The sequence below is a fragment of the Copidosoma floridanum genome, unplaced genomic scaffold, assembly GCF_036245765.1.
Source record: "Copidosoma floridanum isolate Cflo_tuat_1 unplaced genomic scaffold, Cflo_Japanese_pri ptg000001l, whole genome shotgun sequence".
Classification (NCBI taxonomy): Eukaryota; Metazoa; Arthropoda; class Insecta; order Hymenoptera; family Encyrtidae; genus Copidosoma; species Copidosoma floridanum.
Window position 1 is genome coordinate 19,776,985 of NW_028321878.1, and position 11,460 is coordinate 19,788,444.

General features: G+C 30.0%; 1 protein-coding gene across 1 annotated transcript; it reads right to left on the reverse strand.

Moving 5' to 3' along the window:
• Positions 1-313: 313 nt before the first annotated feature.
• Positions 314-8,883, reverse strand: LOC106637821 (ionotropic receptor 75a-like). The gene is made up of 9 exons (XM_089593160.1): positions 8,724-8,883; positions 8,463-8,638; positions 5,492-5,798; positions 5,304-5,427; positions 3,490-3,651; positions 3,043-3,254; positions 2,711-2,925; positions 1,453-1,724; positions 314-524 (listed from the first exon to the last, which is right to left on the reverse strand). The coding sequence occupies exons 1-9, from the start codon at positions 8,881-8,883 to the stop codon at positions 314-316; spliced, it is 1,839 nt and encodes a 612-aa protein (XP_089449286.1).
• Positions 8,884-11,460: the final 2,577 nt, after the last annotated feature.

The following is an 11,460-nucleotide window of genomic DNA, read 5'->3' on the forward strand; positions in this document are numbered from 1 at the left end:
AAACTTGGGTTCTCCAATTAAGAGGCCAGCCCGCAAAGTACTAAGCCATCAAAGCTCATATATTCTAAGCAATTAAAGTTTGTGACATCAATCTGGTACAAGATGAGAAGTTTATCGAAAATTCACTGTACTGCTCTGTTAATTCACTAGCCAAAAACATAACTAATGTAGATCTATAATATTTCCACGGATACATCTTTGTAATTTTGCTCTAAAAAGTTATACCTATAATAACCACATATTACTTTAACTCTTCTATGTTCTCCAACATAAAATATTAAATTTATTATTTATAATCTACTACCTTACATTCCTATTGATGATGATAAAGAGCAACCATTAACTCCAAAGTCAGTAGAGCTAGGGAAATCAGCATACTAAACAGCAAAAAAACTATTGCTGGAATAACTTCTTTTATTTTAACACTATCAGATGTGAGAATGTCTGATCGACACGATGGTTTTGTCGTTGACCATTGTTGAAGTAACCGATCTCTGACGCCAACTTCTGTTAGTCTCGCAAATCTAGATATAATAAAATGAAAATATGTCATCTCATGAAAATTGTCATTTAAATAAAATTTATTCAATTAAGAAAAAAAGTACAATTAAATCTAACAGAATTGAATGAGAATTTATTGGTTCGTGGTCAAAGATATGATTGTATTGTGCAATGAAATGTACAAATTTTAAAGATTTAAGTACCCTTTACTGTATATGATAAAGAATAAAAATATTGTAAGTTATAAGTTCCTATCTTGTTGATTAGAATAGATGGTTTAATTTAATTTCAGAACCAATGATAATTTTACGATAGCAAGAATCTCAAAGATCTGAAAACAAACAAATCTTTTACGAAACGAAAATTCAAAATTATTGTCAACTGCTTCAAGTATAATGAATGAATACTAAGTGAAATTTTTAGTAACCAAATAAGTGATTAATTAGTAAATAAATTGTGCAAGATTAAAACTTGCAGAGTAAAATACGGTAATATCTTGTAACTCCAACATAGCCAAGTTAAATATGCTTTAATATTATTTTTCATTATTAGATAGTGAATTTACGTAATATTGTAACATGTTGTAGCTTCCGTCAGTGGTGTACTTCTTCTTCAAGGCAATCACCAGGCCCGAGAGTGTTTGTGAAGCAATACTCGATAACCTTAACAATTACCCTAGCTACACGGTTGACAAATCCTATTTTTCCTACCGAGGGTACAGTAACTGTTTGCAGTAAAAAAAAAAAAATTTCCGAGGAAATAAAAATTTTCTCTTATCAAAGTTACTCTCGTAGAATAAATAATTACTGTGTCTATAAACTGTGTACACATAGTTTTCGATAACTATCTGGAATTTCAAGGGGGACTAAGTACTTAAATTTCACTAAATTTTTCTTTAATCGATATTATAGTCGTACTTCTAATATTATTATCTTTTTGGTATCCTCTTACCCATTTTTTAACATTTCAAAAAATGTACTATCCATATGAACAAATATAGATAACTGCGCGGGTTTCACTAAATTGACCTCTTGAAGTTCACAAATTTTCCTGTAGTCAAAATATTTTTCCACATAGGGATAACCAACTTCTGGCAAAGTATGGTATGCAAATCCTCCTTCTGACACCAAGTTCATACCATTTTCAGGGGGTACAAATTTTTGAGACTCTGGAATTTTAGACCAATGGTTGATGTAGAATGATTTAATTTCCGAATCATCACTCTGAAATCCAATTAGCTCTTTCAGCCGATTATTTAAAATCTTTGACAACCGTATAAATGTTAATCATGTCTGTTAAATAATAAAAAAAAAGTTTTTCTTTGAGAAATAGTTTTTATGAATTAAAAATTGTATTATTCTATTAGAACTTTAAAACTTCAAAAGATGTGAAATCCATCTCTAATCTTGGAAGTCAATAATGTCTCTAGGTACGATATTACGTTTGGCTGTAGACTAAAATAAATACATTTTGTTGTTTTGTTTATGAACCCTTACTTAAAACTTTTTTTTAGTAAACATTATTTTTTGTTAGATACATAGGGTTACGTGAGCTGTAAGTTTGTTGCTATTTTTATATCTATATTTTTTCATTGACACAAGTATTACAAACTAATTAGACATGAATAAATGCGTGATAATGGATAAGTTAAGAACAAAAAAAAAATTAATATGACTCAGTTGTGGACTCTCAAATAATAGATACGAAAACAGTAAATTAAATGACATAGGTATAATTATAAATAAAGGCAGCTTGATAAATACAAAAACACACAGATATAGAGCTTCTTTTATGTATAATCTCGAAATCAGGATTTATGAAAGATTGTTCGATTCAGAGACATCAACAGCAATAAGGTAGTTTAAAATGAAGAATAAAATGTACAGTAATGTAAAAGTGAAAAAGAGTCAAACATGCTGAAATTTATTGAAAACAGTAATGATGAAAACCTCAGTACAGAATGAACTTTGCAAATACAGTGACTAGTCAAAAAAAAAAAGAATAATTACACACAAAACTAAAGATTGTACATTAACGAAGTAATCAAGTTTCATAATAAGGATATAGGAATAAAGTTTCAAAAGAGAGTCATGAATGAGATAGTCAAAATGTTTTTAAGATAATGAAAAATTTTTTTCTATTCGTTTATGCTGCAAAATAATTTTTTTAATTTTTAATAGATAAATTACATATTTACAATGATACTAACTTTTATGTAATGGTCGAATCCAATTATTGATTCTGAAGCATACTGGAAATCTTTTTTTCCCAATTCATATAAAGAATCATTTATAGGCACAATGGGTTCACTCAAACGATTAGAAACAGCACTAGCGAGATAATAGTTATAAAGGAGTAAGTTAGAAATTAATATATGAAGAATCGCTATTCTTCCAGATAGACTATCCGATGAAAACTCAGTACCTAAAAGTATTTTTGTTGATCTGTTGGTCTAATTTATGTAATAATGCAGTATTATGTAAGCTCTTAAGATCATAAAATTAAGCAAAAATTTTTAAGTAATACATATTATATACGTACTTTGCTGACAGAAGGCACCAATGTGAATTATGACTGAACGTAAGTAGGTCTCATAAAAGTCATCAGATGAAAAAAGTAGTAAGAAAGCAAGAGCATTTATTGATAACAAGCTGATCCCCACTGTTAAATACCAAACATTTGTTGAAAGTGGGAGAAATATGTCTCGAACGCTTACTTGATCTGACGACGTACTCCGAAAAATAAAACATGTTCTGCATATAAAAATCAATGTTTATATCAAAAGTATCGTCAAAATTTGGTTTAAGCTTTAATATAAAACATAAAATTTTAGAAGGTTCTTGTGAAACTCATAAAAACAAAAATTTATAAGGTGAAAAAAAGTTGAATATTCAAGTGAGTATAATAAACAACAATAACTTAAAAAAAAAATCGTAGAAATACAACACATCTTTGATTCATTCATAAGTTCTATCACTGTTGTAATACCTGAAAGGTAAATACGAATATACTGCCTTGAGTATGCCAATTTGTTCATATTTAATTGTATTGGCTGTCCCACTTGCATCTATATCACCTTTTAGTAAAGCTTTTATAACTGGACCATTAATATCACTTTTATTCCATGTGCTACTTTCAAAAAAATCCAACCTGTAGAAAGTTTGTTTGTATTATCTTATTAAACTATTTGGATTATGTTTATAAATATTTTTATTACATAAAATATGGGTGATATACGATAGCTAGACATATCAGTACACTCGATGAAGATTACATCATGAAACAATTCTATGTTTTATTTTTGCTATTGCAGTTTTATACTTGAAAAAAATAATGAGTGGTAAATACGAAAGCAAGTATTATATATATATATATATATATATATATATATATATATATATATATATACATATATATATAGTATAAGTAAATAAAACCCATAAAAAAAATGTTTCCCAATAAATTACCATTACTTTCTTTCTCGTAAAGTTATTAAAAAAGTACACAGGAGTAGAGGACAGTTTTACAGTTAAACAAGCGTATAATTTTATGCAAAACATTAAGTCTTGCATATGGAGTATGACCAACCTGCGGATTTTCAGGGCGAAAACTTTAATTTTAATTGTAGGATTTTGTTTTTGGATAATTTTTATAGCTCAATATCATACAAAAACAAGTTCTAGATTGATATTTAATCAGCACATTATTAATAATAAAGTTATGTGTTACAAAACGATTTTTAGTCGTTTTACAATGATTTTTGTTATATTTGATGTTAAGGCAACACTATGGCATAAATGCCAACAACAAATAATTATACTTTAATAAGATGTACAAAATTGGAAATAATTATTTTGTCCCAAATGACGTGTGAAAAAGTTGTTTTTTACCTATTTCATAATTATTTCTTTGTTTTAAATATTAGGAAAACATGTAGACTAAAATGAGGGTAGCACAGAAAGTCTATTTTACGATTACGGAAGATGGCTACCATGGGGTACATTTGAGTATTCTAATTAAAAAAATATGTTATAAAATCTAATCTTAATGTTAGCAATTTGTAGTAGTAAAACTTAATAGTCATGTTTTCCAGCGTTTAAAAAATAATGCCTGCAGAATGGAAAATTGAGCAAAAACACTTGTTACATGACATTGATATTTATATTACTAAACCAAAATAGTTCACCTGGTTTTTAAATAAAGTAAAACTATATATGTACATATCTGTGAAAGAAGTCATAAAAGAATGAAAATTTTTTATCCATTTTACTATATCATGGCTCTCTAAGTTAAAAAAAAACTGACATTCTACAATAAAGTGTTAAAAACGAAAATAAAACTGTGGAGTAAAAAAATATGTTTTAAAGTAATAAACGTGTTAAACAGTACCCAGCTCATCCCTTTTTAATTCAGAATTTTCGATTTATTTATTTTCAAAGAAAGCTTTCAAACAAAAAAGGAAAAAACAAAAAATGTTTAAAAAATATAATTTTTAGTACTGTACTTATTTCTTACTTTAACTATTTTGAAACTTTAGGTAACGAAATTTTTTTTCGAATAATCTAGAAAATAGACTTATCTAGTTAATAATCTGTAATGGAATAATTGTTACACACTGGTTCACATTTTTAAACAAAAAAGCTTGATTCTACAGATATTAAGACTTTATTTTCTTTAATTTAATTATAGTGCAAAGGTATAGCCCAAAATCTAATTTTAATTCTTATAAAAAGAGGACACATTTACAGGTACAGTTTGTTTCATGCATGACATATTAGCAATAATATAAAAAAAGTGCTTACGTAAAATTAAACATTTCACTTAAATGTTTCCACATTATGTATCCAAGTCTTGTTATTCGGTCAAATTGTCTGAAATTGTAATCATGTAAATATTCTTTTATTGACATTTCAACGGGTTTATTGGCTGTCTAAAATTACAAGACCAAAAAATTAATATCATCTGTCAACATGAATTAAGTTTTATTAACTTACAAATACTCCAATTTTAAGACGTATTCCTTGAAGATTCCACCTTTCGACTTTATTTATTTCTACATTATTTAAGTCATTGCTTTTATTCCATACACCTAAGTGTGATGTAATCAATAAGCCACCTTTAGATTTGCTTGGATTATAAGTATTATATAGTAAAAATTTATCTTCTTCGAAAATGGCTATAACAAAATCAGTTGAAAGACCAAAAGATTCATCATTAATTAGAGATAGGCTCTCGCTTAAGTTGGATCCTAATACTAGCCAATAGTACAACTCATTAAACAACTTGCATTCTGATGCCTGCAAATATAAATTTTATTTGTAAATTGTACTGCAATAGTAAAATACTAGAAGCTTAGAATAACATGCGAATAAAAAACTTAACGTAAGTCTCTAGCTACTTGTCTTCTGATTTACTAGAAATTTTTTGTAAAGTATACTTTTGTAAGTAAATTAAGGATTTGAGTTAATAAATAATTAGCCTTTTCTTGCCAAAGGCTCAAAGTGCAACTTCTACTTTTCGCCGTCGGGCTGCTTTGCGGGGCCCACGGGCACAAATAATGGTAGTTTTCGTACCTAATGGTGCATATTGCTGGGGCAAGCACCATGCGCCATGGACTTCTTGTGTTTGCCCTGGTTGAATGCGCACCAGGTGCGAATCCGATTTTTCCGACTAAGGATACACCGGACCCTCAAAAACGCCCGAAGTAGGAAATGGTACATTAGGTCACTAAGACATACATGAGTGCCCAAAATTTGTCGTTGTTGTATGTTTGTGCCCAACTCGCGTATACGGTTTTTTTCCCGTGAGCGCAAAGTGCAATTTTGCTCCAGTAGGCATACTTTGTGGCCGATAAATCACTTTGAGCCACAGGCAGAAAAGTACTTTTATATGAGCAAAGAAACCGAGTTTTTATCTGGGAGGAATATTGCACTTTCGTACCAGAAATCAAAGAAGTCACGTCGTCTCTAGGTGGGGCTAGTTTAGTAAATAGTATATTACGCACCTAGTGAGCGAGGTGGTTAACGTGAAATCTAATGCATTTCTTAACCTTCGAACCTGGTGCGTATTCTGTTTTTTATCAAGCCTGCGGCGAGAGAAGGGATTTTCGTCCCGCTTCGCGCAGTATGATGAAAAAATCTTTTCTGCCCATGGGCCCAACGCGATTATAAGAGCGCAAAGCCTGGCCCAAGGTTGCAAAGCGGCAGTTTCACTTTTTGTACAAGGTAAGAAATAGTAGTTTATGTGACAGAAACATCATCACCGCTTGTCAAAATTTTTGTTAATACTTGAGACAAACATAGTAAGAATTTGTGGTGGGCACGAAGTAAATTAAAATTAAGGAGCATAGAAAGATCTTAAGTAAAATAATTTTTTAAACATTTGTTCCAGATAAATCGAGCTCATATTTTTACAGTGAAATATGTGAAAGCTTGTGTATATTCTGAAATCGACCCAGATCGCGACGGCAGAGATACGCTTTTCGAGTGGTGAAGGTCTAATAGTGCTAGCGAGACGAAGCTTCCAGTGAGGGAGGCTGAGATTTCCTTGGTGAGAAGCCGTATTTAGTTCCGGATAAATCGAGCTTATATTTTTAAAGTGAGATATGTAAAAGTTTGTCAATCATGTATGTGTAGTAAAGTAAGAATAATGTGTTCGAATGTAAATTACGATCGTTGTCATGTTCAAAAGATGTTGAATTTGAAAAAAAGACGTTCAGTTTTGTCACTAACTTCAATGGCTTAGAGTCTTATTTTGTATGGCAGCAATAAATATCCTTAAAATTCGATAAGTTTCCAAAGAAGTTTCTTTCTTTGCGTAAAGCTGATTTTGTTAGCTACAATATTATTAATTTAACTTGGACGTTCAGCATCAAATAACAATGTCTTATTCGTAATGATAAAAAAAGTATTTCACTGGTACATAGAATAGCTATGTAAAAAAATTTGTATTTCTCACCTGTATTAAGTTTCAATCAATAATTATGGTGGTGGTAATTAATAATTAAAATTTAGTAAATAACCAATGTGGTAGTTAATGATGAAATTTTTTAATTTTCAACTACCACGATGGTAATTGATAATTCAGAACTATTTACTCGTATTAACATTTATGCAACCCTAAAGTTGACCCACTAAACTATATTGGAGGATCCAACAAAAATTTTTTGGTTTCCCTCACAGTGTCCGAGATTACCAACTCCATACCAATACGCATAAAAAAATAATTTCATTATATTTTAGTAACTTTTATACTGTTTGTAGTAAGTAATCATTTGAGTTATTAAAGTCACGCAGTAATAACAACCAGAGTTTGAAGTATACTCGAATTTAACATGGGCTGGAATTATAGAACTACAGTTGTATTTAGAATGAGATCCAGTTTTTTAAAAAACATCTGTATGTGTTTTTAAGTTTCTTTTATTTTTTACAGAAAAATTTTATCAAAAAATGTATGTCGGGTGGAGTCCGAAATAACGACAGTTCACTTCAATTTTGCAGTAAAACTATGAATGTTCATTTCCGTGACGTGTATTCCGACGACAACGACAGCTCAGTGCAGCGACTGTTCATTATTTCGACAGCCAATCACAAGGCATTTTATTTTGATTTTCTTCTCATACTGCTTCGTGATTGGCTGTCGAAATACTGAACAGTCGCTGCACTAAGCTGTCGTTGTCGTCGGAATACACGTCACTGAAATGGACATTCATAGTTTTACTGCAAAATTGAAGTGAATTGTTGTTATTTCGGACCCTACCCTGTATGTCACAAATAAAATTTTGTAAATAGTTGTACTTAAGTGATTGCAAGTAACATTTTTTCTCGTTAAAACGTAAAAACTATTGCAAAATTTGTATCTGTTATTATCGTGGAATATTTTTAAGGGTTATATTCTTAAACGGAAAATTGTCAACTTGGCATCAATATATTTTTTCTTTAGTTATTCGATTATTTGCTTACCTCATTAAAAATGGATCTACTTCTTTCAGGAGATTGGCATCTTAAATCAATAAAAATACCAACTTTGTAATACTTTATCTTACTTAATAGTATTGCTGATTCCGTATTGTCATCAAATTTCAGGATACTAGAAGATACTTGAATGTTGTTAAACTCACGAATTAACGTAATATCATCTTCGTAATGAATATAAATTTATGGATAAAATTATGAGTTTTGTTAAACAATGTAATATCTACATAATACCATAATCTACCTTACTTTCATGTGTATTGCACGTAAATCCTATAACAGTAGAAGGTGCTCGGTGAAGAAAATACTCTACTATAAAGTTATTATTTGGATTCTGTTCACAAAAATCAGCAGCGAATTCAAGAAAAACAACAATAATCCATTTGTAATATCGAAATATATTTAACATGCTTGCAAACGTTTGATAGCAAACTTTTTTTGAATAGCATGATTTTATTTTATCTGGTACTTCAAGCTTTGGAAGAATCAATAATGGCTCATTACATTTTCAAGTCTCTCATCTAGTATTGATCGAAAGTCTTTAGTATGTCGATCATTTACGTCGTTTGTCTGTCACATAAAAATTACATAAGCGCGTAAATATTGTATAAGTTCTTATGCCAAGGCAGCCACTTAAATTTGTTTTAAAAATGTATGAGAACAGAATGAGACTTCAATAAATTTTTTTTTTCCTTAAAAAATATAACTATTCTGTTTTTTTACTCCAACTGAAAATAGTCCATTTAAATAATGATGACGTAAGCTTTCTCATGTAAATAAATTAGATCGTTAGAAGAACTTTAGATCGATGTACCTCATGAAAATTTCATTCTTTAAGTACATACTGTAGGAGATGAAAAATCTCTAGATTATTTAATAACACTAATAAATTTTAGTAAATGGAATTCGCGTAGGTTCTGAACATATTTAAGAACAACGTGTGAGGTGCTGTTCTATTATAGGATAGCTATAAAACGCATATCAGTTCTACTGCCATGGCTCTACGTATCAATAAAAAAATATGAATTCTTTGTGTAGCTAAAACTGTCTACATTATAAATATGTTATAGTAATATTCATGTATTCTAAAAGTATGAGAGTCAATGAAACGCACTTAAATAGTGACAATTTTCGACTTTAATTCACATTACGAATATAAATAAGAATGATAAAAGCGTGACTATTGATTATGGGAGTATGAGAACATTAGCTAAATGTCATAGGGGATCTTGAAAACTCTGTATTATGGAAAGTTGTACTCGCGTAAAAGCATCCACTCAGACTATCATAGAAAATTCGAATGTGTTTAACAAGCTTTTATTCAAACATTCGAGACTAAACTCTGACGAAAAAATTACTGCAAATACTTCAAGACACATAGTGTTTAGTTGTATGATTCAAATAATCTGAGACCACATTATTTTAACTAAATGTTAGCCTTCAAGAAAAACAAGAAAATTAAGCTTATGTAAATTGAATTATTTTTAAAATTCTTAAAAACGAAAATTTTTATTACTAATCAGTAAAGTTTGACATTTTAAAGTCTATGCCAGGTTTCGGGATGGGTCCAGGTATATACTAAAAAGATCTACACAAATGCGCTTACACAAAAATGACTATACAGTAGATGTATAGCACAATACAGAAATTATTAATGCGTAATTTTGCCAGTACGTAGAGTCGTTAATACCGTTTACACAAGTGTACAAATCAAGGTTGCATTCAATAAAGTTGTACACGCGTAACGTGTCGTGTGCCGTCATAGTTAAACACAGAAAAAAAAAGTCTATTCATTTGTTTGCTATAGTGTAGAGGCACGCATATTCCCGACACATGTGTACAATATTTTTTATAAAAAAAAATTTTGCGAAGATAAGTTTTGCAAAATTATTTGTGCAAAGTCTTCATAAACACAATACAACTACGATTACAAAGTGGTTTACGCAAGTGTAAAGTATTTTTGACAAGTGTTGATTTTATATTGTGCTAAGTCAGTTTGTGTACAGCAATTAATGCAAGTGTAGACTTTGCTTTGTGTACAGTGTTAGACATGTGCACAAAAAATAACCCAATAACCAAACGACTCAAGCAAGAGTTGTATGTTTTCAAACCTATTTAAGTAGGTAACAACGTAATTATCCGAAAGCATTAAAAAGAATCGTTTTTCTTTAAAAAATGTTTTTTCCAATTATTCAAATAAACGCGCGTTAGGACTAGGACTTTTGTGGTGACTCTCACACACACATGTACACTACTGCTCTCCGTCCTTCTCCAACCATCTGCTAGGTGTCTAACCATCCAAGTTAACCTTCTCGCAAGTGCCCGGATCTCATGTTGGTTAATATATAAGGGCATTTAAGATGAGCTAGGGTATCCCCACCGATATAGGTGTCTAAGGCAGGGAGCACGTCATCAGCCTTACTAATAAATCCTGGCGTGCTCCTGGGACGTAACATCTAACAATCTTTTCTTTCTTTTCATATGGTATCACAGATCGCCATACTTTACTGGCCTTAACGCCATCTATGATCAATTAAGAGGAAACATTATGCGTTGTTGCCATTTAGTATCTAGAAAGACTCATTTTCATTCTGTTGTACAAGTATGTTTTTTTTTGTAATTTATCAAAAACATATGGAAAACAGAAGACGCAAAAATATTTCAGCGAATAATTGAACTTAACATTAATTTTTTTTTCCTTTTTTTAGATTAAGATAGAAAAATTATGTTTGAATGGTATAATACCAAAATATTCAACTAAAAGTTATACTTTTTCCTTTCTAAAAATTAAATATTTTTTCTTTATTAATTCAAAGTGTTAAAACTTTATACTATTAAAAAAAAAAAAAAAAAAAAAATTTGTAATTCGAAAAATTTATAAAATTGAAATAGAAGTTACATCTCAATGGAAATGAAATTTTTCTTTCGATCGGTGATTGGTGTACAATAGCAAAAGACAACCTAGGTTCATTGTAATTGGTCAAAG

Bases quoted from the DNA above. Each gene is read 5' to 3' on its own strand.
- LOC106637821 (XM_089593160.1), bottom strand. From the start codon at position 8,883: ATGTTAAATATATTTCGATATTACAAATGGATTATTGTTGTTTTTCTT. The intron at 5,799-8,462 runs GTAAGCAAATAA...TTATATTTGCAG, and splicing joins GTAGATCCATTTTTAATGAG to GCATCAGAATGCAAGTTGTT. The intron at 525-1,452 runs GTAAGAGGATAC...TATTATATCTAG, and splicing joins TTTGAAATGTTAAAAAATGG to ATTTGCGAGACTAACAGAAG.